At 63.7% G+C, this 26657-nt stretch overlaps 10 protein-coding genes across 10 annotated transcripts, besides 17 other annotated features; all 10 read left to right on the forward strand.

Moving 5' to 3' along the window:
• Nucleotides 1-502: 502 nt before the first annotated feature.
• On the forward strand, nt 503-4171 carry Tco025E_04411 (putative RNA pseudouridylate synthase; the record flags this gene model as incomplete). The annotated part of the gene is made up of 1 exon (XM_029371321.1): nt 503-4171. The coding sequence occupies one exon, from the start codon at nt 503-505 to the stop codon at nt 4169-4171; it is 3669 nt and encodes a 1222-aa protein (XP_029228538.1).
• An 82-nt stretch (nt 4172-4253) lies between these two features.
• Nucleotides 4254-4297: a sequence feature (A-rich).
• A 294-nt stretch (nt 4298-4591) lies between these two features.
• Tco025E_04412 (uncharacterized protein) lies at nt 4592-5230 on the forward strand (the record flags this gene model as incomplete). Its single annotated transcript, XM_029371322.1, has 1 exon — nt 4592-5230. The coding sequence occupies one exon, from the start codon at nt 4592-4594 to the stop codon at nt 5228-5230; it is 639 nt and encodes a 212-aa protein (XP_029228539.1).
• A 258-nt stretch (nt 5231-5488) lies between these two features.
• Nucleotides 5489-5513: a microsatellite.
• Nucleotides 5514-5652: 139 nt separating this feature from the next.
• Nucleotides 5653-5684: a microsatellite.
• A 150-nt stretch (nt 5685-5834) lies between these two features.
• Tco025E_04413 (uncharacterized protein) lies at nt 5835-7292 on the forward strand (the record flags this gene model as incomplete). The annotated part of the gene is made up of 1 exon (XM_029371323.1): nt 5835-7292. The coding sequence occupies one exon, from the start codon at nt 5835-5837 to the stop codon at nt 7290-7292; it is 1458 nt and encodes a 485-aa protein (XP_029228540.1).
• Nucleotides 7293-7713: 421 nt separating this feature from the next.
• On the forward strand, nt 7714-12756 carry Tco025E_04414 (putative AMP deaminase; the record flags this gene model as incomplete). The annotated part of the gene is made up of 1 exon (XM_029371324.1): nt 7714-12756. The coding sequence occupies one exon, from the start codon at nt 7714-7716 to the stop codon at nt 12754-12756; it is 5043 nt and encodes a 1680-aa protein (XP_029228541.1).
• A 278-nt stretch (nt 12757-13034) lies between these two features.
• Nucleotides 13035-13055: a microsatellite.
• A 126-nt stretch (nt 13056-13181) lies between these two features.
• Nucleotides 13182-13237: a microsatellite.
• Nucleotides 13238-13458: 221 nt separating this feature from the next.
• On the forward strand, nt 13459-14793 carry Tco025E_04415 (oxidoreductase; the record flags this gene model as incomplete). Its single annotated transcript, XM_029371325.1, has 1 exon — nt 13459-14793. One exon carries the CDS (start codon nt 13459-13461, stop codon nt 14791-14793), a length of 1335 nt encoding a protein of 444 aa, XP_029228542.1.
• An 8-nt stretch (nt 14794-14801) lies between these two features.
• Nucleotides 14802-14825: a microsatellite.
• A 101-nt stretch (nt 14826-14926) lies between these two features.
• Nucleotides 14927-14957: a microsatellite.
• A 125-nt stretch (nt 14958-15082) lies between these two features.
• Nucleotides 15083-15112: a microsatellite.
• A 169-nt stretch (nt 15113-15281) lies between these two features.
• Nucleotides 15282-15317: a microsatellite.
• Nucleotides 15318-15546: 229 nt separating this feature from the next.
• Nucleotides 15547-15565: a microsatellite.
• Nucleotides 15566-15579: 14 nt separating this feature from the next.
• On the forward strand, nt 15580-16425 carry Tco025E_04416 (uncharacterized protein; the record flags this gene model as incomplete). Its single annotated transcript, XM_029371326.1, has 1 exon — nt 15580-16425. One exon carries the CDS (start codon nt 15580-15582, stop codon nt 16423-16425), a length of 846 nt encoding a protein of 281 aa, XP_029228543.1.
• Nucleotides 16426-16631: 206 nt separating this feature from the next.
• Nucleotides 16632-16678: a microsatellite.
• A 4-nt stretch (nt 16679-16682) lies between these two features.
• Nucleotides 16683-16718: a microsatellite.
• A 34-nt stretch (nt 16719-16752) lies between these two features.
• Nucleotides 16753-18981, forward strand: Tco025E_04417 (putative mitochondrial exoribonuclease DSS-1; the record flags this gene model as incomplete). The annotated part of the gene is made up of 1 exon (XM_029371327.1): nt 16753-18981. One exon carries the CDS (start codon nt 16753-16755, stop codon nt 18979-18981), a length of 2229 nt encoding a protein of 742 aa, XP_029228544.1.
• Nucleotides 18982-19087: 106 nt separating this feature from the next.
• Nucleotides 19088-19113: a microsatellite.
• A 122-nt stretch (nt 19114-19235) lies between these two features.
• Nucleotides 19236-19264: a microsatellite.
• A 90-nt stretch (nt 19265-19354) lies between these two features.
• Tco025E_04418 (ADP-ribosylation factor) lies at nt 19355-19933 on the forward strand (the record flags this gene model as incomplete). The annotated part of the gene is made up of 1 exon (XM_029371328.1): nt 19355-19933. The coding sequence occupies one exon, from the start codon at nt 19355-19357 to the stop codon at nt 19931-19933; it is 579 nt and encodes a 192-aa protein (XP_029228545.1).
• A 280-nt stretch (nt 19934-20213) lies between these two features.
• Nucleotides 20214-21191, forward strand: Tco025E_04419 (uncharacterized protein; the record flags this gene model as incomplete). The annotated part of the gene is made up of 1 exon (XM_029371329.1): nt 20214-21191. The coding sequence occupies one exon, from the start codon at nt 20214-20216 to the stop codon at nt 21189-21191; it is 978 nt and encodes a 325-aa protein (XP_029228546.1).
• A 654-nt stretch (nt 21192-21845) lies between these two features.
• Tco025E_04420 (uncharacterized protein) lies at nt 21846-25688 on the forward strand (the record flags this gene model as incomplete). Its single annotated transcript, XM_029371330.1, has 1 exon — nt 21846-25688. One exon carries the CDS (start codon nt 21846-21848, stop codon nt 25686-25688), a length of 3843 nt encoding a protein of 1280 aa, XP_029228547.1.
• A 540-nt stretch (nt 25689-26228) lies between these two features.
• Nucleotides 26229-26284: a microsatellite.
• Nucleotides 26285-26517: 233 nt separating this feature from the next.
• Nucleotides 26518-26541: a microsatellite.
• Nucleotides 26542-26582: 41 nt separating this feature from the next.
• Nucleotides 26583-26621: a microsatellite.
• The last annotated feature ends 36 nt before the right edge of the window (nt 26622-26657 follow it).

Raw genomic sequence — 26657 nt, forward strand, 5'->3', positions numbered from 1 at the left:
CTTTTTATTGCGTGGGGGGAAAAAAAACGAAAAGAGAAAAAAAGTAAAAGGACGAAAAAAAGAAATTCTGTGCTTGTTTCAGCCGCGTGTAGTTCCACCCCCACCGCCCTTTTTTATTATTATTGCTGCTCGTGTCGTTGCCGTGCTTCGATGACTCGGCTTCGGCCCAGACTGCCGCCCCCGCGGCTTCCGTGTGTGCGTCTGCCACGCCGGTCCGAAACGGGGGGAGGGAAACGAAGGAAAAGAAGCGGGCAAAAGGCAGAGGAAGGGGGCGGGGAATGCTGCAGCGGCAATTGGGTGGTGTGCGGTGGCGAGCAGGCGGAGGGAAGAGTCAACCTTTGATTCTGTCGAGCGGGGGGCAACCGCCACCTCCCCCGCTCTCTCCTTCTCTCTCCTACTTCTCCCTTGCCTTCTCTGTGGGTGTATTCCCTCGCGCCGCCCCTGCGCAGAGACGCACGCGCGGGGGAGAGCGGAAGGCGCCTCGCATCAACACTCTACAAGCATGGCGCTCGGCGGCCGCGTTGCCGTGCCCCGCAGCTACGTGCGGGCGGTGGGACGCGGGCTGCGGAGCGTGCTGCGGCGACAGCCCGGCACACCCGCACTGCACGGTCAGCGCTGCATGCTAGACGAGGCCCTGCATCACGCAGCGGCGTTTCAGGAGCGCGCGGCGAGGCGCTGGGCGGCGGCCGCGTTGGGCCCGGCCCAACCTTACTGGCGTCGTCGGCCTCGCCCGGGAGAGGCGGAGGCCGCAGGTGCTGCTGCTCCGCTAACGCTGCAGCATCTCGCCGGCGTTGAAGCGGTGCCGCCTGACGGCCACGAGGCGGAGGAGGAGGACACGCTGACATTCGCTGAGAGGCAGCAGGCAAGGCTGCATGCCGCGCTCCAGCAGTGGGTCTTCTACGCCAGCTTCCGCTGCAACAGAGCCGAGTTTGTCGCGCGGCAATCGAAGGTGGCGAAGATACTCCTGCTCGCGCCCTTGCGGGTGACTCCCTCCAGCCACAGCAGCCCTGCGGGAGCGGAGCGCCTGGAGGCCTCCGTGCGGCGCCGTGGTGCACGGGCGTACGTCGACTTACTGGTGCACCATAAGCTGGCCATGCAGCGGGAAGGGGAGTGGGCAGCGTTGTGCGAGACGTGCGCCCGTGCACGGGGGGAGCCGCAAGAAAGTTCCGTGGACGCGAGTCAGGCGTCCCGTGTGATGGCGCTGCCGTTGCTTCAATCGTCCAGCCCCGACGCGTCGTGGGAGCGAAGCCTCGCGGTGCTTTCCTGGGCGATGCAATTCCGCAGCCATCGCCGGCCGTCCGAGCCGCAGCAGCCGCGCCACATTTCTTCGGTCGACATCGCGGCGGTTCTACAGCAGTACGCGCAGCACTTTGGCGAGCGGTTGCCGGGGCTCACGCCCACCGACGACGTCCAGGCCCCACTGGTGCTGGGCGGTGCGGCCGAGCACGCCGTCGTGACGCGGCTGCAGCGGTGGTGGGTGGCGGCGCGTGAGGCGGAACAGCGCGACCCGAAGCTTGCCGAGCTCTGCGGGCTGGATCGCACGGTGCAGGACCGCATTCAGGTGGAAGGGCGAAAGGTGACGTTGGCGACGGCCAGCGAGGCAGACGCCGGGGCTGACGCCGCGTTCGCGGAGCTGCTTCTGCAAGGGCGCTGGGAAGACGTCCTGCGCCACGTTGAGCGCGTCGCCGCCGCCGCGCTGCGGCGTCGTGAGGCCGCGGCTGAACGGCAGAAGGAGCAGGCGGGGGAGGAGGACGGGGATGCAGATGCAGATGCCGCGGTGCGCGGGGACGTGGCTGGCGCCCCCGGCGAGGCGCAGGAGGGGCGTCGCTGCACCAGCGGGGACACCGCCGTGTCCGACGTTCTGGCGACGTTCTTCAACCGACCGCGTCCCCTCGTCGTGAAGGGGAAGTTGTGGGTGCACAGCACCGCGGCACGTCTCGGACGCGCCCCGCATGCGCTGCTCACCGCAGCCGAGACGCCGGCCGAGGCGGAGCTGCTGCGTCGGCCGCCCACCGCAGGGCTCCACGCGCGTCGTGGCCTCCCCAAGGCGCGTGGGAAGGTCCAAGGTAAAGGAGGCACCGACAACCCCCCCGCTGCCGCGCTGGTAGAGCTGCGCCGCAAGATGTGGATCCACTCTCAGCTTCCACGGCATGTGCCACACTCAATCGTGCGGTTTGAGGGCGCCGGTGCGGCCATGCTGCCGTACGTCTGGCGCGCCCCCGCGAAGGAGCTTGCCGCGTGGCTCCTGCTCAGCACCATTGCCGCCGCTGCAGAAGGGCAGCAGCTGGGCGGCGTAGAGGATGTGCTGCATCGGGTCCGCATGCAGACGCTTTACACACTCTTCTCCCCTGTCCCGTACTACGCGGCGTTTCAGGAATATACCTCAGGCCTGCTCATTCAGCTGGGCAATCTTTTGGCGCCGCCGGCTGTGATGCGTGTGGCGGTGCGCGCGCTTTTGCGTCCACCGTCGCTCCGACACTTCTACGACGTACGGAAGCGGCGACGGATTCCAGTCGAGGTTGCTTGTCGTCGCCTGTGGTGGGGGTCGCTGGAGGAGGCAGTGGACGCGGAGGACGGGGCGGTGACAGGCTCCGCCCTTTCGCAGTCTGCCGCCCGCACACTGGGGCAGCTGCGGCGCGACCCTGACGCACTGAAGGAGTTCGTCGTGTGTAAGGCCGCCAGTCTGCGCAACTATCACGTCTCCACATGGATTGAGAGCTGCAGTAAGGTGGAGACACTGGCGGGGCTGCTGGACCTCCTCGTGCGGGAGACGAACATGTACGGGCCGCCGGTTCTCGCCCCTGAGGCGGCGGCCGCGCTGCTCACGGCGGTGCTCCTCCTCCTCCTTCGCCCCCACCTCCCGTGCGACTCCGCAGCTGGCGAAGAGGAACAGACCGTCGCCGCCGCCACAGACGCGCTGCGGACGCTTGGCGTTGTGTACTTCGCGGTGCCTGCCGAGCGGGCCCATGGTGCGGCGCCGTACTTCAAGGGCGTCTACCACGAGCGCTACATCGCCGCAACCCCCCTGGATTGGGCGGCGGCGGCGGGGTGGAGCGGGGCGGAGGCGCTGCTGGTGGGCCGCTCGATTCGCCGCACAACGAAGTACCCCACGACGACCACAGAGACGTTTTTTCGCGTCGCGCGACCGCAGCGGGGGCCCTACCGCGGCGCGCACTGCCCGACGGTCTCGTGCCGCGTGCCGGAGCTGCGACTGCGCCTCATGACCGTCGACCTCCTCGCGGCAGCGGGGTACTTCGCGGAGCAACGGCAGAAGCAGAGCGCGGAGGTGGCGGCGGCGCCCGACGCCCAGCCCGGCATTGTCGCGCGCCACCTGCCGTTTGGCGTGGTGGCGGTGCAGAAGCCGGCCGGGATGAGCACGACGCTGCACGCGGCATACCCGCACCTCGTCAATTTTCTCGCCCGGTGCGTGCCGTGGAGGGGCGGCGACGTCCCCGTGCTCTTCCAGCACGGCCTTGTCAACCGCATCGACGTCGGCACGAGCGGGCTGGTGCTGGTCACCGAGACGGAGCCGTCGCTGGTGGCGACGCGGCGCGCAAGCGTCGTGGACCGGCGCGTGGAGAAGACATACCGGGCCCTTGTGCTGCACTGCCCCCCGCCGGCGTCGCGGCTGGGACGCGAGGAGTTTTGGTACCTCAACCCCAGCGGCGTCATCACAGGAGACGTCTTCGCCAACGGCGCCGACTACGCCCTGCAGCTCGCGGCCCAGGATGGCCAGCGAGGGCGAGGACTGCCGCCGGCGTCCATGGACCGGCGTCCGGCGACAACGGTGTACCGTGTGCTGCGCTACTACCCCGCCAGTGGGGTGTATGACGTGGAGGTGCGGCTGCGCAGCGGACGCCGGCATCAGATTCGGCAGCACTTTGCCCAGCTTTGCCATCCGCTGCTTGGCGATGCTCGCTATCACGCGCGGGCGAAGGCGCTGGGGGAGCAGATGGGGCTGCATCGCCTCGCGCTGCACGCGTCCCGAATTACGCTCCTGCCGCCTCCAGCAGCTGCTGCACGGCAGGCGCTCGTCGACGCGGCACATGCCTGGGATGCGAACTCGGAGAAGACGGTCGTAGAGTGCCCGCTGCCGGACGACATGCGGCGCGCGCTGCGTTGGCTGCAGGAGCGGGAGGAGAAGCGAGGAGGCGGGGGGGGCTCCATGTAGGCGCCAGCGCAGCTGTTTCCTTCGTTATTACTTTTGTTTGATTGGTTCCTCCGTGTGCGTGGGCCGCACATTACATAAACGCACACAAGCAAACACAAAAACAAAACTGAAGAATAAAAAAAAAAAGAGGCGGAACGTGCGGAAGGCGGTGGCCCAACTACCCCCCCGGTCAGGATTTGTGGTTACTTTTAAAGGGGGATACCCACACGTGCTCTCGCTCTCGCTCTCACAGGCAGGCGTGAAATCTGAGGCTGTCGCCGTACTGTCGGCGCACGCACGGTTGACTTTGCTCCTTTTCCACTTGGACCCATTCTTGCGCGACCGAAATAGTTGGCGGAAGACGGAAACTCTGAAGGATCCTTCGCATCGTCCGAGCAAAGGGCGTAGAGAGCGAGGGTGAGAAGCGGGGAGGGAGGAGAGATGTGTTCCACGGGGGCGGGGCTCACTCCACAGCAGGAGGCCGCCTACGACCGGCGTCTGCGGGAGGCTCAGGCCGCCAAGCAAAAGGGCAACGAACTTCTGGCTGGGCTGGAGGGAGAGGAGGGGACGCCGGACGCCAACAAGAGGCTGCGTGAGGCGGCGTTCTGCTACCGGTGCGGCTGCATGCACCTCGCAGAGTACCTCCCCGCGACGACGGAGGAGGCGGAGGGGAGCCTGCAGGACATGTTAGTCAACCGCCAGGCGAGGGCCAGGCGCTGCCCGCTCGACGCGGGCCGACTCACCAAGGTCGCAGAGTTGTACGCCGCCCTGCAGAACAACCTGACGTTGGTGAACTCGCGTCTTGGCCGCTACGTGGAGGCGGTGGCGTGCGCCACGGCCGTGCTCGCTGTTCCCGGGCACGCGGGCGACAAGAAGGCGCTGCTGCGGCGCGCCTCCTGCAACTGCGCCCTCAAGAATTTTGCTGCGGCGGAGAACGACCTGGACGTCCTGGAGCGCCTCTTCAGGGAGGAGGGCGTGCAGCCTGACTGCCTCGTGCCCGAGCTGCGCGGCCAAATTTTGAGTGCCCGGCGTGAGGCGCTGGAGAAGGAGCGCAGCATGTGCAAGAAGATGTTCACGTAAGAGGCCCAGGCAGAAAGGAGGAAGGAAGCTCCCTCATAAGAAGAAAAGAAAAGAAGAAAAAAATCTACGAAATATGCATTATGGAAACGAACGAAAGGAGGAGGAGGGGGTGGCGGGTGCCACCTCTGCTTCTTGCGGGCCTCCGATTCTTCTTCGCCTCCTCCTGCAAGGGTGTGTCCCCCGCTGCGCCAAGTTGGGCCTATACACAGCCACACATTATATCCACACAAAACGATATATATATATCTCTCTCTCTCGGTGTGTGTGTGTGTGTGTGTGTGTGCGTCGGGCAGCCATAATTTTATTGCGTGTAGTTGTTTCCGCCTGCTTTCCTCTGTTTGTGTGCGTGTTGCTTCTTCCCCGTGGCAGTGGGACCGCGCCTGCCGCCTGCCGCCGCTGTGCTCGACAGCCGCAGCGCGACCCTCTCTCTCTCTCTCTCTCTCTCTCTCTCTCTTTCGCTAGGTGTAGCAGCAGGGTAGCGGAGCGCGGCAGCGGGGCACGCCTCACACCGCCTCCTCAAGGCATCAAGCGTCAAGCCAGAGATTTGCCGGTTTCGCTGGGTTTCCTCTTTTTTCTTTATTGTTATTTTGGTTGCCTCGTGAGGATGCGCCGCTGCCGCCTCGCGAGGAACGTGGCGGCGTTCTACGAATTCGTCGACAACAATTTTCTCAACAACAAGCGCCCTCCGGTGCCGGGCGGGGCCTGGCCGCTCGAGAGCCTTCGCGGGAAGAGCCTCGCGGACCTGCAGCAGATTTGGTTTCTGCTGCTGAAGGAGCGCAACATGCTGCACTCCACGCGGGAGCACTACCTGCGCCACCAGGAGGAGCTCGGCGCGATGCCGGCCCCCTCGCGGCTCAAGATGGTGCAGGAGTCGATGCAAAACATCAAGCGCGTCGTGAAGGAGCGTGACGCGGCGGCGACGGCGGAGGCCGTCGCGATCTTCCAGGAGCGGCTGGAGCGCGGCATCTACCGCTACCCGCCCGGGCCCCCGCCCCCGCCGGGCGCCCACGACCCCACCGTCGTCGTCAAGGTGACACTCAGCCGCCGCGTCGAGGCGGACCGGCTGCGGGAACTCTTCGGGCGCTACGACGTCTTCGAGCCCCACAAGGGGATCGCCCGGGTGGAGCTGCGGCTGCCCGATGAGGTGCTGCGGCGCAAGGAGGAGGCGGAGCAGCTGTGGACGCAGTACATGGCGGAGAAGAGTGACGTACGGGCGTACCACCAGTGGTCGGCCGCGCCCAGCGCGTACGACTACGCCAGCGTGGAACTGGCCCCGGGCGTGTTTGCCAACGACGCCGTCGCCGAGGCGTCCGCCCGCAACGCCGCAAAAGACGCGGACGGTGGTGGGAATGATTCGAGCAGCGGCAGGGAGGTGGATGCGGCTGACGACGGGGCGGTGGTGGCGGCGCGCCTACCCGTGCCGGCGAGCAAGCAGCGTCCGCCGCCGCCGAAGAACCCGCTGGCGCGGCTGAAGGAGGAGCGCCGCTCGTACCTCGCGCGCACCGTCATCCAGCTTGGGTACTTCCCGAACATCACGCTGCAGCCGCCACGCTACACGCGCGCGGAGGAGGTGCCGCGGCCGACGCACCCGGACGAGATTGAGGGGCCGTGGGAGGCGTACATCACATACGACCGACGCGACGGCCTCGAGTATGCGCAGTCGCTCGGCATCACGAGCATCGACGGGGCGGAGGTGATGGCGGTGGTGGAGCACAAGCGGGAGCCGCAGCCATACGCCAAGGTGGACCCCGTCTTCCTCGAGGCGCTGCGACGCGAGAAGGCGCGGGAGGAGACGCTGATGAAGTGGCCGCACGTCCCCGAGTGGAAGTACGAGTACAGCGAGTACACGCGGAAGCACCTGGATGAGATTGTGCGGTACAACTACAGCAACGTCGTCGACTACGTGGACCGTGAGGTGCTCCTCACCGGACGTTCGGTGTGGGAGTGCCCAATCGATATTGACTACTCCTGCGGCGGCGCCAAGTCCGTGCCGCCGCACGCAAAGAAGCCGCTGCGCTACATGGACGCCGGCATTGCCGAGGTGGGCGTCACAGACATTTAACCCATCGCCGGCTGCTACTGATGTTTGTGTGTTTGCGTCTGTGTGGAGGGGAGGGGTTGTCCCTCGCCCCTCGGCGTCCTGCGTGCTTGCGCAGGGCTTCTTCCTCCTTCCCTCCTCCCCTTCGCTTTGCGGCCCGCAACGATGATGCGCTGAGTCGGTTGGTTGGTGCGTAACGGCGGTGGGCGGTGGTGATCAAACGGGTGATGCTTGACGCCCCTGCTGCGGCTGCGGCTGTGGCTGTATTTCTGCGGAGATGCCTCTTTCGAGGTCCCTTCTACTCCTCCTGCCTTTTGCGCTTCTTATCGGTCCTTCGTGCATTTGTCCTCGGCGCTTCTCCTCCGCCTCTCTCTTTTGTCTCCCTCCCGAGCGCAACAGAGCGAATAGAGCGAACGAGGGAAAATTAGCGAGGGCGCCGCGGAAGATGGAGCGGCGGCAGGCGGGCGCGGGAAACGACCCGGAGGCGTCGCTGCGGGACGAGGAGGTGCAGCGCCGCGAATCCCTGCGGAGCCCGACGATTGAGTCCGGCAACAACTTCATGACGCAGTTCGCGCTCTACGACGTCAACGGCATTACGCTGCGGGGCGGCAACCGCCAGGCGTCGAGTGTGCCGCGCGACGGCGTCGGCGGCGGGCTGCTGCAGATGGTCCCCCCGTTCGGTGTCGGGGCGGGCGGGATCCCCGTCGTTCCGCACCGCAGGCGCTCGCTGCGGCACAGGGGCTCCGTCCAGAACCAGCTGCGCTTCGGGGCGGCGAAGCAGAACGTGTACGTAGTGCAGCTCGCCAGCGACGCGGGCGGGATTGAGATGCAGGAGGCCAGCCAGCACCTCCTCAACGCGGTGCGGATGCGGGAGAAGTACAAGGCGGTCGACAAGGGGCAGCAGGAGGGGATGGAACGGCTCGTGCCGCCGGTGGCCCTCTCCTTCGAGTCGGGCTACCTCCAGTTCAGCGACCAGCGCACCCGCATCGTGTCGTGGGAGCAGTTTTACGACGACGTCACGGCGCTCTACACCACCATGCAGCACCCCATCTGCCGCCGCGCCTGCTCCCAGCGCCTGCACGTGCTGGAGGAGAAGTACAACCTCTACAAGCTCTGCAACAGCGAGCTGGAGAACCCCGACCGCTACCGCCGCGACGGGGGCGTCTTCTCCAGCAGCACGAAGGTCGACAACGGCGTCTACCTCGCCTCGATCATGAACCCGCAGTGGCTGGTGGAGTACATGCAGGAGACGATGGAGCTGGAGGGGGACGAGGTGGTGCAACTCGCCAGGGACGCGAAGGAGCCGCAGACGCTGCGCGCCGTCTGCGAGCAGCTGGACTTGGCGGACCCCGCCCAGCTGAGCGTCGACAGCCTCGGCCTCACCCCGCCCAACGAAAAGCGCCTCTACCGCTACGATGTGCTGGACCCCGAGCTAAACCGCGCCGGCCGCAACAGCGCGGAGCTGCTCCGCCTCTTCCTCACCCCGGACACCCACAACAAGGGACGCTACTTCGCGGACGCGGTGCGCCCCATCCTCGCCCTCAACGGCGCCCGGCAGCGAAGCATTCAGGCGACGGAGAGCATCATTGAAATCTGCGGCCTCTCCCCGGACGAGTGGGAGAAGGCGGCGAACTGGATCCACGATCACGGGCTCGATGAGCACCCAAACAACCAGTGGCTCATCGCCCTGCCGCGGCGGCAGATGCGGAGGGAGACGCCGGCGGAGCCGCTGGAGCACTACCAGCAGCACCTCGAGAACCTCTTCCTGCCGCTCTTCATGGCGACGTTGGCCCCGGAGGACCCGAAAAACACGCAGGTGGCTTCCTTTCTCTCCCGCATCGGCGGCTTTGTGATTGTCTCGGATGAAGAGGAGCGCGAAAGCGAGTTCCAGCGGAAGCCGCGGCGGCCGGCGGAGGTCTCCTGGTCGGAGAACGTCTGCGACCTCTACTTTGCCTACAACATCTGGGTGAATCTCTGCTCCCTCAACGCGTTTCGGCGGCGCAAGGGGCTCTGCACGCTGCAGCTGCGCGCCATCGCCGGTGGGCGCAGCAGCCAGATGGACGTCCTCGTTTACTCCTACCTTCTCTGCGACAGTGTGGCGAACGGCGTCATCCTCGACCACCACCCCGTGCTGCAGTACCTCTACGGCATCCACCGCATCGGCGTGGTGATGTCGCCGCTCAGCAACAACGGACTGGGGCTTCCGTACATGCAGAACCCGTTTCACGTCTTTTTCCGCCGTGGACTAAACGTCTCGCTTGGCACGGATCGGCCGCTGCTCTTTCACTTCTCGCGGGAGCCCATTGTTGAGGAGTACGGCACGGCGAGCCGCCTGTATCAGCTCTCCGGCATCGACATATGCGAGATTGCGCTGAACTCCGTCATGGTCTCCTCCTTTCCGCTCGCCACGAAGGTGATGTGGCTCGGCGAGGCCTTCCTGACGGATGGGCCGAAGGGAAACGTCTTTGAGTTCAGCAAAGTCCCCACCGCCCGACTGGAGCTGCGGCAGGACATGTGGCAAACTGAGCTGCACATCATCGTGGAGGCGGCGCGGCGGCACTCGCGCGGAGACGACGCCACCAGTGCGACCTCCACGATGCTGCTCGCCGCCGCCGCCGCTGCTGCCGCCGCCGCCGCCGCCTCCACCGGTGACTACTCGGGGGCGAGTTCGGTGACGACCCCCGCCATTCTGCCGGCGAGCCAGGTGCCGTTTGTCGTGCTGGACCCGCGCATCGAGTACCCGCGGGTGGTCTTCGTCGGGCCGCCGGAGCGCGACCCCTCCTACACGACGGCGACGCAGCTCCTGCACCGCGCCCTGGAGCTGCGGGCGCAGTACGTCGGCCTCAGTCGCCTCGGCGAGGTGATTGACGGGAAGGACATGCTGAACCCGCACGAGATTGAGAACGCCTTCCGCCGCGACGACGCCTTTGACGAGAATGAGTGGATGTTCAAGACAGTCGAGGGGGTGCTGGTGCCGCACGAGGTGCATCAGATCCCGCGGCTGCCGAAGGAGATGTTTCACTACGACGACTTCCGCGCCCACGTGCAGGAGCTGCGGATTGTGATGGAGAACATCCACGTGCGCAACTTCGCGACGCGGCGGCTGGACCTGCTAGAGCACAAGTTCATGCTGCATCTCGCGGTGAACCGCAGCCTGGAGGCGGGCACCACCGCCAAGAAGGCCTCGCAGAACCGCGACTTTTACCAGGCGACCAAGGTAGACAACAACATCCGCGTGGAGAGCTGCATGACGGCGCGGCACCTGCTCAACTTCATTGTGTCAAAGGCAAACAACAACGCGGACGACATTGTCTCGCACCAGGAGGGGCGGGAGCCGCAGACGCTGCGGCAGCTGCTGCAGGAGCTGCAAATCTCCCCCGACACACTCACCGTGGACGACCTCAACGTGCAGGTGGACACCACGCTGGGGGTGGCGGGGGCGCAGTACACCCCCGAGGGGCGCGACGAGCTGCTCACGCTGCTACTCAAGACCGACAACCAAATGAAGGGGCGCTACTTTGCCGAGCTGACAAAGCTGACGTTCGAGAACTTCAAGCACGACCGTTTTACATTCACGGAGAACCGGTTACCGATTTACGGCGCCAACGGCAAGGAATGGGAGCTGCTCTCGGACTGGTTTGACACCCACGGCATGGCCTCGGTCCACAATCAGTGGATGGTGCAGGTCCCCCGCATCTACAGCTACCTGCGCAAGCGCGGCAAGGTGGGCAGCTTCGCCGAGTACCTGGAGAACATCTTCAAACCGCTCTGGGCCGTCTCGCTGCACCCCAGCAAGGACCCACGCCTCTTCCACTTCATCAACCACATCTCCGGCTTCGACTGCGTGGAGGATGAGCGCCGCCCAGACGCCCCGCTGAACATCGCCACAAAGCCGCCGCACGAGTGGACCTCGGAGGAGGAGCCGCCGTTTAACTACTACATGTATCATATGTGGGCAAACATTTACTCCCTCAACGAGTTCCGGCGACGGCGCAAGTTCTCCACCTTCACCTTCCGCCCAAGTTGCGGGGAGACGGGGCCGGTGGACCACCTCATCGGCGGCTTCCTCCTCGCCAACGCCATCAACTACGGCGTCACCCTCGCCGACGACGCCCCGCTGCAGTACCTCTTCTACCTGGCACGCATCGGCGTGACGGTGAGCCCGCTGAGCAACAACACCAAGGTCCGCGGCTACCTCGACAACCCCTTCCCGCACTTCTTCCGCCGAGGGCTCATGGTCTCGCTGAGCACCGACAGCCCGCTCATGTTTCACCACACGCAGGAGCCGCTGCTGGAGGAGTACTCCATCGCCTCCAAGGTGTGGAAGCTGGGGCCGAATGACATGTGCGAGATTGCCCGCAATAGTGTGCTGCTCTCTGGCTTCGACACCGCCTTCAAGCGGGAGCGCCTCGGGGATCTCTTCTTCCTCTCCAGCAGCCGGAGCAACGACGCCTCACGCACGCACCTCTCCGACATCCGCGTGGCGTACCGCTTTGAGACCTACCACTCTGAGATTGCGCTGCTGGAGCACATCTGCGGCCTCGAGTTCCCCAAGGCCCTCCTCACCCTCAGCGAGGAGAGCGCCCGGGAGGCGCAGTTCCTTGAGGCCGACAAGAAGAAGAAGGAGGCGCCGATCGGCGGCATTATCGACCCTCAGCCGCTGGAGAGCGACATTGAGAGGCTACAGCAGCAGCGGTCACTGATGCAGAGCCAACTAGAGGAGCTGAGCAAGACGCTCACGGGGCTGCAGCGGCAGAATAAGCAGCTGACGGAGAAGCTGGCGGACGAGATTGCGCGCGACCAGCAGGCGCAGCAGCTGCGCCGCCGCAGCTTTGAGGAGCGGTGGGACAGACTCATGGAGTCGGATGAGAAGGAAAGCTCCGCAGTGGCGATCGCGAACCTTGAAGACGTGCCGCTGGGGCGCATGTTGGGCTCGACGATGATGTCGGTTGCCGGCAGCCCCTGCGGCGCCGCGGCGGGCAGTGGTGAGGCGGCGTGGGATAGTACCGCGGAGGACGCGAACAAGTTCAATTCCCAGCAGCCGCAGGAGCAGGAGGAGGCAACGCAGAGCGAGGGCCAGCTGCGGACCAAGGCATCTATGCCGCTCGGTTCGATGAATACTGCGGGGGCGACGGCCGGTGGGACCAACGCCTCCAGCGCGGTGGGTGGCGCCAACTTCGGCACCCTTGACGCCAAGGGGATTGCGGCCGTCACCACGGCCTTGGTGAACTTCCAGGAGAACATGTGGAGCCGGGGCAACAACGACGGCGGCCCCCACGCCGCCCTGGCGGAGGTGCCGAGTGGGCAGAAAAGCAGGAGTGAGTTGCTGCTTCCACGGCTCAGTACCGACGCGGGCCACGCCGGCGTCAATGGTGCCCCCCCGAAAACGAACCGCTCCGCCGCGAAGCAGCCGCCAGCCCCGCCGCAGCGCACGCCGCGGGGTGTCGTGCAGCAGAGGCCCCCCGTCGTGCTACCGCCTTTCCTTTAGTGGCAGCGCAGCCCCCTCCCCCCACCACGGGGCAGGGGCGTGTCGGGCACTTCCCTTTGCCAGTGTTCTCTTTCCCCCCCCCCCCATTGCTCCCCTGCTCTTCACCCCTCGCCCCGCGCCTGAACACGCACGCTTCACTGCACGACGTCTGTTTGCGCTGCAGTGGGGGGTGAGGGAGGTACACACAAAAAAAGAAAAGAGAAGAATCAGGGAAAAGGAGAGAAATACACCCCCATGTAATATATCTGCAGAAGGTCTAAAGAGGGCACAACAAGTAGTAGATATATATATATATATATCAACTGCTTCCATGGTGCCCTTCAACGCACACGCACACACCGATGCAGTTTAGTTTAGGAGGGCCTGGTGCCTTCCTGCTACTCATTATTGTTGTTAGTATTCCTATTATTTCCATTTCATACGTCTTGTTTGTTTTCTTTTTGTTTTCTTTTTCTTTTCGGTCGTCTCTGTGTCTTGGTTTGGTTCTTCAGCGCACCGGGATCGAGGGGACAGCTCCCCGCAGCAGTAGCAGTAGGAGGGGCGTGGGCGGGAGAACGCGTCCACGACACTTCACACACGCGCAGCGACAGCAGCAGGAGGCGAAGAAGGACGGAGGTGAGGGTTTGACCGTGGGCCCGCACACAAATAGAAAGAGGCAAAGAACCAGGCGAGCGAGCAGCAAGCGAAGAAAAAGGAAGGAGGATGTGGCGCTCAACTTCCCTTTACGGCCTTCCAACGGTGCGCACCGTGGCCGCGGCGGGGTGGCGCTACCACAAGCCCGGCAAGCCAGAAAAGGTGCTGCAGTACGAGCGCTTTCGCGTCCCCTTCAACCGCAGTGGCTCGCAGGTGGTAGTGAAGATGCTGGCGGCCCCCGTGCACCGGCACGACCGCAACATGATCTCTGGGAACTACGGGGCCATCAAGCCGCTGGGGTTCCCGCAGGTGGCCGGCGTGGAGGGCGTCGGCGTGGTGGAGGAGGTCGGCGCCAGCGCCACCCTCAAGCTGCAGGAGGGGGACCTTGTCTGGGTGAACAACCCGAGCGTCGGCACGTGGGCGACGCACATCGTGACGGAGGCCGACAACCTCGACGTCGTGCCAAACCGCGCCGACGTCGACATCGAGTACCTCGCCTCCCTCTCGCTCTTCCACACCGCGTACCACCTGACAAACAGCTTCGTCAGCCTGCAGCCGAACGATGTGGTGCTGCAGACGGGCGCCTCCTCGTCTGTGGCGCAGATTTGCCAGGGCTACCTGCGGGCGCGGGGGGCGAAGCTGTTTCAGACCATGCAGCTTGGGCGCACCGAGCACGCCCACCTGGTGGCCTTTTTTAAGATGCGTGGGGCCTTTGCGGTGGTGCCGTACAACTACGTTCGCACCAACTACATGCGCCGCCTGCTTTCGGATGTGCCACCGCCGAAGCTGCTGCTGAACCACACCTGCGGCAACTACGCCTCTAGTCTTGTGAACCTGTTAGGCGATAATGGGGTGTGCGTCACGTACGGCAGCACCAGCGGGAAGCCGATGCAGATTGCGAACATGGACGCCATTGCGCGTGGGATTCAGTTCAAGGGATTCTTCCTGCCGCACTGGATACGCCGCCACACCCGCGAGGCGAGGATGCGGGTGCATCAGAACGTCGTCGAGAGCATGACGATCTCACAGGGTCACGGTATATTCCGGGCGCAGCGATTCAAGATGGATGGGGACAGTCCCTTTGCCTTCAGCAACGCCTGGGACGCGCCGCTTGGCAGCCGCAAGCCGATTCTGCGCATGGTGGGCGAGTACGGCGAGTGGCGCCGCCCGCGCTCTGACCAGGCGGCGTGGAACATTGGCCGGGCGGTGTGGGACGATTTGCTGCAGCAGATGTGGGAGAGCGCCGGCACGACGGAGAACCCGCAGTCGATGAAGTACTACACCCCCTTCAACGACATCTACTCCCACTTCCATGACGCGAAGCAGACGAAGGAGATGGGTCACCGCGACGTCTTCTTCCGCCGCCCCAACGCCCCACGCCACAACGCCGCGGAGCGGGTGTAGAGACGGGGGAAGAAGCAGAAGAAGAAGAAGAATTCGGCGCCCACGCACCACGGAGCATATGGAATACAATGCCGCCTCAAGTGACGGCGGCAGGGGAGGCAGCTCCGAAGGTAACAGAGAAAATAATTAAAAGGGGAGGGAAGAGAGAGGGAGGGAGGGAGGGATAGCATTTGTCAGTGTGCACGAGGCAAGGTTCTTCTGAAGGCGTCGTTACGCGGGGAGAATGGGGGAAAGGGGGGAAGTAGTAGTTAGTGCGCGGTAGTGGAGCGGCGCGCCGCACGAATGTGTCTGTGTGGGTGGGTGGGTGGGTGGGGGTTGGCGCGTGAGCGACTTCGTCGGCGCTTGCGGAAGTGAAATGCAGGGCGGATGGTGCTCCATCCGCCCTGCGGTAGAAAACTGGGCTGACGTGCGGTGGCGCCCTGCGAGGCAAAAAAAAAAAAAAGGTAATAGATACGGAGAAGGGACGGCGTTGAACCTCGCGAGTTGTCGTGTGTGTGTGTGTGTGTGTGTCTGTGTGTGTGTGTTCAAGTTGCTTTTTCCTCTCTGCGCCTCTGCCGCCGTTTCTTTGTGTTCTTCTCCGTGCCTTGTTTTGTTCTTGTCTTTATCTCCTCGCTCTCCGTCTCTCTTTGCGTGTGGGGGGGGGGGCTTCACCGGAAAAGCGGCGTTGTGCTTCAGTCCGCCAGCGCAGAAAGGCAAGAAGAAGACAAACTAAAAAAAAAAGTTTTCCTTTTTTTTTTTTTGCTCCTTTGGGCTTGCGTGTGTGTGTGTGTGTAGAGGCGGGAGGAAATGCAGGTGGGCCTGCGCGTCGACTGCCTGCGGCCCCGCATGCGCGGCTGCACCGCCGTCGCTGCCGCGGCGTCGCGGCTGTGGTGCGGCCCGCTCCGCACCGCGCGGCGGCGGCAGGCCAGCGATCAGTTTCACCGCTACCTGCACAACCCGCACATCGTGCAGCCCGACGGCGTCGACGCGCTGCCCCGCACCAAGGGCGACCAGCAGCAGTGGCTGAACACGGAGCAGTGGGACGGGTACAGCGCGGCGTATCTGCGGCGGCACATGCAGTACCCGCCAACCAACGAGCAGCCCAACGCGCAGCTCAACTCAAGCCACGCCCTGCTGTACGCGTGCCTGAAGACCTGCTACGAGTGCTACGGCCCCCTCGCCGACGAGCTGCAGCGACTCCACGAGGACCCGCTCCACCCGCGCTTTCACGAGAAGATTGCCCACGTGAAGAAGGAGCGGGAGAAGATTGCCGCCGAGTTGGACCGCGTCTACGCCGACCTGCATCCCACAGTGAAGACGGTCTACGACGCCTACTTGGTCCGCCGCTTTTACCACCTGGCCGACTGGATCACGCACGTCGAGCAGAAGCGGCACAACCTCCTCTGCCGCCTGTCACCAGAGTACATACAACAAGCCAAGCGGGCGCGGGGGGTGGCGGAAGACTTTATACGCCGCCTCCAGCAGCTTGAGGCGGCCTTCACGCACAACCCCACGCTGGGCCTGCTGGAGGGGGAGGAGGGCAAGCAGTACACGCACGACGAGCTGGTGATGCTCCGGCAGAAGGCGGCGTACTTCCGCAACATGCGGCAACTCGGCGTCAACCAACAGGACGCCGATGTCCACACGCACTAGTTGCCGGCGCAAGGGAATTGGCCGTTTGAGGGAAGGAGGAGGCAAGCAATAGTGAAGGCGCGAAATAGATAGCACTCCCCCATCCCCGCTTCTCTTCTCCTCCTCCGCGCATCACGCCGAGAAGTTCATCTCCGGCAAGCAACTGCAAAGGCAAAAGCAGAGCAACCGTGGAGTAAACGCGGAGCATGCACATACTGCAGTGGGTAATATTATATTAGGTATATTATATATATATATATAATATTTTGTATATCGCTTTTCTTTCCTTCTTTCTTGTATCTCTCTTTTTCTCTGGGCATGCGCGTGCAGGTGAGTGGGGCGTAGAGAATGAGTGCCCCGCGACGTGTCGTCAAGCTTCTGCAGTTCTCTGGATCCTACCTAAATGTGGCCTGGACGCGGAAGTTCATCCTTGGCTCCCTGCTGCAACGCTACAACCCCACACCGGCCGGCGGCGGTGGGGCGCCTGCTGCTGCTGCTGCCGCCGCCGCCGCCGCCGCGTCCTCTCCTTCCCCCAAGCTGACGCGCGAGGGTGCCGCGTTAGAGAAGGAGCTGCTTAGGCTGCAGCGCATGCTCGGGGAGGTGTGGTCGCTTCCGGTGCGGCCCTTGGACGCCGTGAGCGAGTCTCGCATTCTTCGGCTCCTCGCGCGGTACGCCGCCGGCGACGGGGTTCTCGCGACGGATGCGTTGGAGGAGCTGAATAGGGTGCTCGCCTGCATTCACGGCGCCCCGCGTGGCGTGGAGGATCCGCGGCGGATGGAGCGTCTCCTTCAGGCGCTGCAGTACGTGGAGCCCGACGACAACCTGCGCCGCGTGGCATTTGCGGGGGAGCTGCACTATCCGCCCAGTGCCCTCGCGCACATGCAGAGCCACCTGACGGAGGAGCTCCAGCAGGACGGCGGCGACCCCTTCGACGGCCTTCGGCAGCATCTGCAGGGGCCAGCGTACGCCATCGACTCCGCCACCACCTCCGAGGTGGACGACGCGATTGGGGTGCACACGGACCCGGCGACGGGGAAGGAGTACTTCGTGGTGTACGTCTCGGACGCCACCGTCTACTGCCCCTTCGACAGCGCGCTGGAGCAGCTCACGGCGCGGCTCCTGACCACCACGACGTACCTGCCGGAGGGAGTCTTCTTTATGCTGCCGAAGCCGATTGTGGAGGCGGCGACGCTGCGCGAGGACCGGCCGTGCCGGACGTTCAACATTCGCTTTCAGATCGACGACGCGACGGGGGAGCTGAAGAACTACAGCGTCGGCGTCGGTTGGCTGAAGCAGCTGCGCCGCCTCACCTACGACGCGGTGCAGGCTCTCTACGACTCCAAGGGGGAGGGGGAAGAAACGGCGGCGGCGGCACTCCCGCCTTGGGTCGCGGCGGCCGACGTCCGCGCCCTGCACCGCATCCACGCGGCGGCACTAAAGCGGCTTGAGGGGCGTCGGGCGCGCTCGCCGGAGCGCTTCATCGACGCGAACCTCCCGGAGCCCCGCATCACGGTGGCGGCGACGCGTGTGCTGTCGGTGGAGGACCAGGTGGTTGCCACCAAGGACGCCCGCCTGGCCGTCGCGGAGATGATGATCGCCGCCAACGAGGTCTGCTCCCGCGTGGCGCAGGCGAATCACCTGCCCATCCCCTACCGCGGCACCCGGGAGCTTTCCATGGATCACGAGGCGGCGCGCTTCTATCGGGAGCCGCAGGGCGTCACGGCAGTGGCGTCGCTGGATCCGCAGTACGTCTATTTTGCCGAGGCGATACAGCATGCCATTCGGCAGCTGAGCGCCGTCACGCGGGCCGTCTACTTTCACACACCCATTCACCACGCCGGGCTTAACACGTATAACTACACCCACAGCACGAGCCCGCTGCGGCGCTACGCAGACATGTTGGTGCACCACCAGCTAAAGATGTGGCTCTGGCGCACCTCCGCACAGAACATGCGCCGTGCCGCGTCGCCTGCCTCGCGGAAGGGAGCGCCACTGGCGATGATGATTGACCAGCCCATCGCTGAACACACCATGGCCACGCTGTGCTCCATGATAAGCAATAAGCAGGAGCAGTCTAGAATCTTGCAGGACAGCAGCCAACGCTACTGGCTACTGAGGCACATTGAGCAGAACATTCTCACAAAAGATCGTAACCATCGCTTCATTTGTCTGGTCGGCGACACACGTGGCGTGGAGAGTGCGCCGGAATACACACGCTTCATGGATTCCCCGCACTTGGACCACTCCCGAGCGGAGAACGAGGTGGGTGGTGCGTCGACCCCCGCGACGTTGCAGGGAGCCAAACGAACGGTGCCGCTGCGTGGTCGGTGGCAACAGCGACGCCACGAATACCGGTATGTGTCGGACATTTACATCCCGGAACTGCAGTTCGCACATGTGGTGCTCCACAGCCTGCCGAACGTGGTGATTGGGGCGGTGGTGGAGTGTGGGGTGGTTGCCGTGCACCCCACGCAGGGGCAGCTCACACTAAGGGTGGTCAGCGTGTGGGAGGGCGGGGACGAGCGTCGCTTTGAGGGGGTGTGGAAGCGGGCGCTGCTGCCGACGCTTGACTCGTGAGCGACAGGGCGCGGGAAAGGGGAAGAAAGGGGCTCACAACAGCGGCGGCCCCCCATTCCTAGGCCTGGTTGCGGGGGCTTCTGCGGCTCTCCGCCTCGTAGCCGCGCTCTCTCTTTCTCTGTCTCTTTCTCTGTGCGTGTGTGTGCTCCTTGTGGGTGCAGGAAGAAGGAAAGAAAAGGGGGAAAGACAAAGACGGGTCATGCGAACGCTGTCGCATCCCGCCGTGGTGTTGTCGTCATCTCCGCCTCTTCTTCTTCTTTTGTTTTGGTTTTGGTCTTGTTTTCTGCGTGGTTTGTGTCGCAGGGACAGGGAGAAGCCTTTGCCCGGGGCCGCACCAGGGCGCGTGTAGGTATATAAATATATACATCTACCCATGGGCTCCTTGTTCAGCGGGCTCTGGTCCCTCTTCAACCCGTCCCGCCACTACAAGCTGCTGATCCTGGGCCTCAACAATGCCGGCAAGACGTCTATTCTCTACTACCTGCAGCTCGGGCACGCCATCACGACCCAGCCGACGCTGGGCGGCAACGCGGAGACGCTGGACGTCACCCATGGCGCAAACAACAAGACCATTCAAATCACCTGCTGGGACCTCGGCGGGCAGGAGCAGCTGCGTGACTCGTGGTCGCTCTACTACGACCAGACGGACGCCGTCATATTCGTGGTGGACGCCGCTGACGCCGCGCGCTTCCCCACGGCGCGGAAGGTGCTGCATGGGCTCCTGAACGAAGAGCCCCGCCTTCGACAAGCGGTGCTGCTGGTGCTGGCAAACAAGCAGGACGTGCCGGGGGCGGCGAGTCCGGTAGAACTTATGGAGGCGCTCGGTTTGGCGGCGGTGCAGGACCGCACGTGGACCTTGATGGGGTGCAGCGCGGCGACCGGTGCGTCTCTGCGGGAGGCGATGGCGTGGGTGGCGCAGAAGGTGTCGGAGCCTGCGGCCGGCGCAGTGTGATGTGACGGTAACGCGAATACGCAAATTTTCCCGCCGTTCTCCCTCGGTCTACGTCCCCCCGCTGTTATACACTTTTTGTATTCCCTTCTTGCCGGCTCTGGTCGACGTCTCCCTGCGAACGGCGCGAGTGCGAATGGCCTACTCGCGTGCGTCGACTGACGCCTCCTTTTTCCCTCTTCTTTTCTTTCCTACTCTCTTCTCGTCCTGCCCCACCAATGACGAGAAAAGGGGGAGGGAACGGGCGACCAGCGGAGGCGGCGCGGAAGTGATGAAAAGAAGGATGTGCCGTGAGGCGAGCCCCGCGCCCCTCCTGCAGTTCCCGGCGCCCGCTCCTGCCGCGCGTCAGCAGGAGCCACGCCCAACGGAGTGGTGGGCTTTTAGCGGTCACGGCAGACGTTCGGCGCCGCGGCCCAACGAATTACCGGTGCCGCAGCGGGCAACGGCAACGCAGGATGGCGTGCACCGCGCCCTCTCCTGGTCTACCCATGAGGAGACTGAGCTGCCGTGCGGTGTCGCCACGTCTCGTCAAAGCGGAGGAGGCACAACCCCACCGGGGACAGGCCGTGCAAATGGCAGTCCCGCTCCCGAGTTTGCCTGTAGAGGCGTTGCGGACGACAATGACGATGATGGTAGTCCTTTAAGCATTGGGAGCCACAGCCACGATGTTGAAGAGGTTTCTTTGGGACGGCGGGCCTTACTGCTTCGCACCAGCGAGAAGTGTGGTGCTGCGGCGGCGGCGTGCCGCGGGGCTGTCCCCCCCAAGAGCCCTCGTCAGGACGAAAACGGGGAGGCGGAGTCGTCCGCAGCCCCCCATGCATCATCCCTCCCACGCTCCACCGTCTCCGCGCCTGCGCCCCCCGACCGGGTCGACGGGCTGGCTCAGCTGATGGCAGGGCTGCGGCAGGCCATCCTGCAGCTCAGCGGCGAGATGCGAGAGCTGCGGTTGGCAATACAGGAGCTGCGAGGGCCGCCGATGAACGGTCGGGGGAAGCGTCTTTCGCAGCCTGAGATTAGTGAAGCAATGGCGGTGGCGCCCGAGCCCCGTCGGGGCGAGCCCGCCCTCACCTCCTCCAGCTCCTCCCTCACGCCCCTCCGCACGCCTGAGGCGACGTCGTGCCGCCCCGCGTCCCCCGTGCTTCACACCGGGTGTCCGATGGCATTGCTGGACGCAGGCATCGTGAGCGCGGTCTCCGAGGGCCTAATGGAGCTCAGGGGCCTCCCGAGTTTTTTACCTGCCCGAACGCCGCGTCGCAGTTGAGGCGTCCCCTTTCACAACATTGAAAAGACGGAGCAGAGGCACGCCTAAGGGGACGTCGTGACGCGCCCGCGGGGACGTATTATCTCTCTCTCTCTCTCTCTCTGTGCCTGTCTGCCTGTTCGTCTGTCTGTGCACTAAACAAATCCCCCTCTGTTACTACACGCACGCACGATTTCTCTCTCTCTCCCTCCCTCTTTCACTCTCTCTTTGTCTTTCTATTTGTGTGTGAGTCCATACGGCGCACCTGTGTCCCCTGGAACTCAGTATACTTGTCAGGGGCAAAGGGTGGGTAACACTGGGCCTCAAGCGTCTGGAGGAGCAACCAGGGAGGGCGTACGTCTTGTTCTTGTTGCTCTTGTTTTGCGTGTGGAGTCAGACAGAAGCCTCCCCAAAAAAAAAAGGAACGAGAAGAATTGTGTGATAAGCTTCCGAGGAAGCGAGGATGCAGCTCGATGAAGTTTCTCTGGCCTTCCCTGGCTACGCGGCCTCCCTGTCCGACTCCAGCTCTGGTCGTTTTACCGCAGTGGGCCGGCGCCAGCGCTTCCGTTGGCTGCAACGGTGGGGAGCCGGGTGGTCCTCACCTCAAAGAACTGCAACCACGACGCCTTCATCTGGGAGGACAAGGAGACGGATTTGCTTTACCTGCGCTGTGCAATGCAGCACATGCTTCTGGGAAATGTGTTGCGCGAGACGGACACCCACTTGTTGGTGCGCTTTGACATCCCCTGCCACTGCCTGCCGCCGGGCGTGTGGAGCAGTCGTGCCGGTACGAGCCCCGAGGCGGGAAGGGGCGAGGAAAGAGACGTGGGCGACAAAAACAGCGGGCAAAGCCACGACGACGACGAGGTTGACGGGGTAAAGCTAAAGGGCGGGGATGAGCGTGTCGTGGACGCGGCGGGGGATGCAGGCGCCTGCGGCATGAATTTCTCCTCACCGCATGACGAGCCTGAGGCGGGGGGAGGCAGTGGCAGCGGCGGCGGCAGTTCCCTTTCAAGACCCATCCGCTTTGTCGTGGGCATCGTCCCCGTCCTGGTGCTCACGCATGACAACGCCGCGGTGCCGACGCCGCGCCGCAAGGTGCAGGAGGCCCAAGCGACAGACGAGGAGAGCGAGAAGTTGCGGTCCAGCTGCACCACGACGCTGTCTACGGTGCACTTCAGCAACGAAACCGCCCCTGACGTGCTGCACGTGTCCCTCTCCGTGACGCGGAGCGGCTGCACCTCGCTGCTGCAGAGCCTCCTGGAGCAGCACGAGAAACTTGAGTGCGTCAGCAGTGCCGTCGCAAACCGCGATTTTAAGTCGGCCGCGCGTCACATTTTGGCGGTGATCGACGCGCGGCGCAGCCTCGTTGCCGGGCAGAAGGAATTTTTAAAGGGCGTGAACGACTCCCAGCGGGCATTCCCCGTCGGGTTGCGGTCCAATCCTCCGCCACCAGGCAGCGAGGCGGGGCGGCGCAGCGACGACATCGTCCTGGCAGAGCGGCGGAGACGCTTTGTCATGGTGTTTCGTCGCGACAGGGGAAACTCCTCGTGTCTTGAGTTTCATCCACTGCTGTTAAGCACGCGAAATGATGAGGAAAACCTCCAGGCCGGCTCCGGCGGCGGTGGTGGAAGTGATGGTGGCAAAGGAGGCGGCAGTCTTTGTCTGCCGCCAACCGACATCGTGGAGGTGCACTCCGTTGGCTGTCATGAACTTCCCACGCTGCAAGTCATGTGGCACAGGGGCAGGGCACTCAAGGAACTCGCCTCCTTGTATGCCCTCTTGAGCTTTCTGCGCTTTCAAGACGGTCAGTATGAGCAGTGCCTTGAGGACGCCGTGACGGCCCTTGCACACGACTGCACATGTATAGAGGCCTACACTCGACTGATGTCTGGCTTCATTGCCCTCGGTGGGGAACAGGAGGCCATCGTGGCAGCGGCCGTGGCTGTGAGGTGCTGCCTTGTCCTCAGTCCTCAATTTGCGCGAGTTTCTCGGTTAGCCTACGTCTGCGCCTTTTACCACCGCAACCTTGGCAAGCACAGCGTTGTGGATGTTTCTCCACGCCTGCGTCACGCTTCTTTGGCGGAGGTGGGGTCTTTTAGGGAGTCAGCAGGCCCTTCAAAGACGCAACGGCTCACGCGTCGCCCGACGCTTGTGCGCATGCGAGGTCTGGGTAACTCATTTACGGCCCCTGCGCCCTTTTCGTTTGTTCCCCCGCCGTCGTTGCGGAACATTCTCTCAGGCGCGTCACCGCCGATGGAGTACTTCCTGCGCAACCTGCGTGCGCGCGCTTTGTGTGGATTTGAGCCGAACGAAACGGTTTTTTCCGAGGTCGTCTCACTGCAGGTGCTACTCTGGGGCCTGCCTACTTGTGAGCCAGAGACTTCAGCGGCGCCCTGCGCCGAGGTGGAGGCGGGCCTCGCCAGTCCATGGCTGCAGTGCCGCTCTCGCTTTTGTGCCTACTGCGGACACCCGCTTGTGTCGAGGAACGTGCTGCTGGCGGGAGTCCGCGAGCGGACGTCGCAGGCGATGGCCGACCGAGTTCGCTGGAAGTTCACTGAGAAGAAGCCATTGCCGTGCTTGGAAGGGTGCGGCGACCACTACTGCAACGAAATCTGCCGCAACCGCGCGGCGCTGGAGTATCACTGGATCGAGTGTGCGATGCTGCCTGCGGACGCTGCTGCTGCTGCCGCCGCCGCCGCCGCGGAGAAGGAAAAGGAGGGGGAAGAAGATGCGGTGGAGCCGCCATCGCCGCATGCTCGGGGCACTGCGGGTGACGCGACGGAGACGCGGGATGTCGGTGCCGCTGTTTTGTCGCCTGGCGGCGAGGATCCTCAAGGCCCGCTCTTGGAGCTTCTTCCCTATGCGCCGTCGCCGCTGAAGCGCCGGGGCGTGCGCGGCCTGGTGAACGTCTGTCGCCGCCTGCACACGCAGAAGCACCGCTTGGACGCCGTGGGGGTCTCGCTCGGGGTGCATGGCCCGACGCTGCGGCAGGACGGCTCAACCTCCTCCAGCGCAGAGGCAATGATCGAGCGCGACAGGACGTACATGAGTACCGTTCAGGCCTGCCGCTCCGTCCTCCCAGCCATTCGTGCCGCCTTCAGCGACTACTACGCCACGGTGGGCAACGCGATGCTGGGGAAGGCGCCCAACGCCACCACAGCGGCCCTCCTCGTCCTCGGCCGTCTTCTGGCGAGCGTCCTCCGCCTTTTTATGCCTGAAGCCGCGGCAAGCAACGAGATCGCCGCGCGTGGGAAGGGATGCTTTATTGGGACGGAGAGCAGCTGCCGTGAACGCGCAACCGCTGTCAGGACGATTGTGGCCCGCTACGCCTCACGCGGGTTCACAAGTGGCGGGGGGTCTCCGTCCGACCAACACGACTGTCACGGGCTTTGTCTGGCGGAGGAGGTGCTGCAGCAGCTTCGGGTGCCGTTTTTCGCCGACACAAACCTTCTCCAACCGAGCACGGTGTGGGAGATACTGGGTGAGGCCCCCAAGGTGGCCAACGCAAGCAAGAAGGATGAGGCCCCCAGTGCCGCGGCGGCGGCGATGCAGAGTATGCGCCGCGGCTTTGACCATGCCGTGGAGTTCCTGCGTGCGCTTGACGCCATCGTTCAGTCCCGCCTACGCGATGAGGCGGTGGCGTTTAGCCTGTCGATGAGCCCCGAGCGCTTCCCGAGTTTTGCCTTGCAGGACGCAAGCGTAAGCTGCGGGGACGGGGAGGGTCGCGTCTGGACGAAGAGCCACTCGGAGGATCCAAGGACGGAGTCGAGCGGCAGCGGTCAGGGCTCCGCGCGTCGCCCGCCGTTTCTCATGGACGTGGGAACGCTGGCCGTCTGGTTGTCCGAGGAGCACAGCAAGGTCACGCTGCCTGCGGGGCAGTATCCCGCCGTGTGGAGCTTTGGGCGGCTCCTGGGCTTTCTCGGTAAACGCCGCTTCATGGAGCAGATTTGGGACTTCTGCGTGTCCAGCTATTGCGTGGTGCCCAGATGCGTGCTCTCCGCCGGCATCGACGACGGCGTCCCTGAGCATCTGCAGGAGGGGTGGCGGACGATCTGTCGGCAGTACACCGTGTTGGTGGCGGTGATGGGGCCGCTGACGAGCCTCGTGACGGACCTCGCTGCCTTCGGCGACGAGGCGTGCTCCCGGTTCTTCAAGGACGCCGCGCCCGGTGGCCAGCGCAACCCGCTGCACCTGCGCAGGGGGGACTCCCCAGCGGCGTCGATGCTCTCCATCAACTCTCTCACGCACGAGCCTGACGAGCTGCACACGCGGGCGACAACCCACAGCATGGGTGCTGGGAGCGACCAAAGGCCGTCACCGCATGGCGAGGCCCTTCCTTCGGCAGCGCTGCCCTTGGGGAATTTGGAATTGTGTGGCAATAACGCCTTCAATTCCTTGGGGGGGCGTTGCGTGACGATGAGGGCGAAACGCCTCATTTTGCCTGGCGAGGAACTGCGTTACGAAGGCAAATGCGTGCTGTCTGAAGACACAAACAGAGAGATGTATGTAAAATGAGCTCTCCCGCACCGCCTTAACCGCCCTGTACTCCTACTGCGTGCTGGAGAGGTGAAAGGATGTGGAGGAGCAACCCTTTGCATTATGTAAAGGTGAGATATTCATTTCTGAATTCACGATACATTACTTATATACACATATATATATAAACGTCAATCCAAACATGTATACTTTTTCCCTGGGTGAACCGTGCTCCTCGTCGGTGGCCTTCAAGAGGTGGAATATATTTTGCATGATTCTTTTCTTTTTCTTTTTTTTTGGGGGAGGGGGGGAGGCGGGTTGCTTTTCCTCTGCCTTTTCAGTGGGTGTGAGTGTGGGTGTGTGCGAATCGCCAGGGGCGTCTGCCCCATGTCTTAGCCCTGTATTCGCTCCCCAGGAGTTATCTTGTCTTTTCTGAAGAACGGAAACGTAACAAGGGGACGGGTTCGTGGAGGGGGGCGAAACGGTCGTCTTTCAGTTGGATGTTTCTTTTTTATTGCCCTCTTTTTTTCTCTGGGCGTTTCTATTGGCTGGCAGTTCTCGTCACCACACGCCTCAGCTTGTGTGTGTGTGTGTCCATGTGTTTTGTGTTTGTCCATGTGTTTTGTGTTTGTTTGCCTTTGTTTCCCCTTTTTGCTCCATGTACGACAGCCGCTGCCTCTGAACACCTTCGCTGCAGTCGACATTCTCACTGCGTCTGTTTTTGCTTTTCGTTTTTTTTCCCCCCACCCACCCACCCATCTTTTTTTTTATTGTACGTATGCGTGCGTGCTCGTGAGTACACTCTCCCCCTTCACCCTTCCCGCAAGTAGTTTTACGCGAGCTTAACGTGCCGTGGGTGACGAACGCCGTGGCGGTGGTGGTGGTGGTGGTGAGCGGGGGCCAGTGAAGTTGTTTCTTGGATTCCACGTGAGATGTGTGTCTATACGCGTGCGTGTGTGTCTGTGTGTGTGTATTGCACACGCCCGCGTGCGTGCTCGACGCCGCTTC

Source organism: Trypanosoma conorhini (genome assembly GCF_003719485.1).
Source record: "Trypanosoma conorhini strain 025E chromosome Unknown Tco_14.4_contig_00224, whole genome shotgun sequence".
NCBI lineage: Eukaryota > Euglenozoa > Kinetoplastea > Trypanosomatida > Trypanosomatidae > Trypanosoma > Trypanosoma conorhini.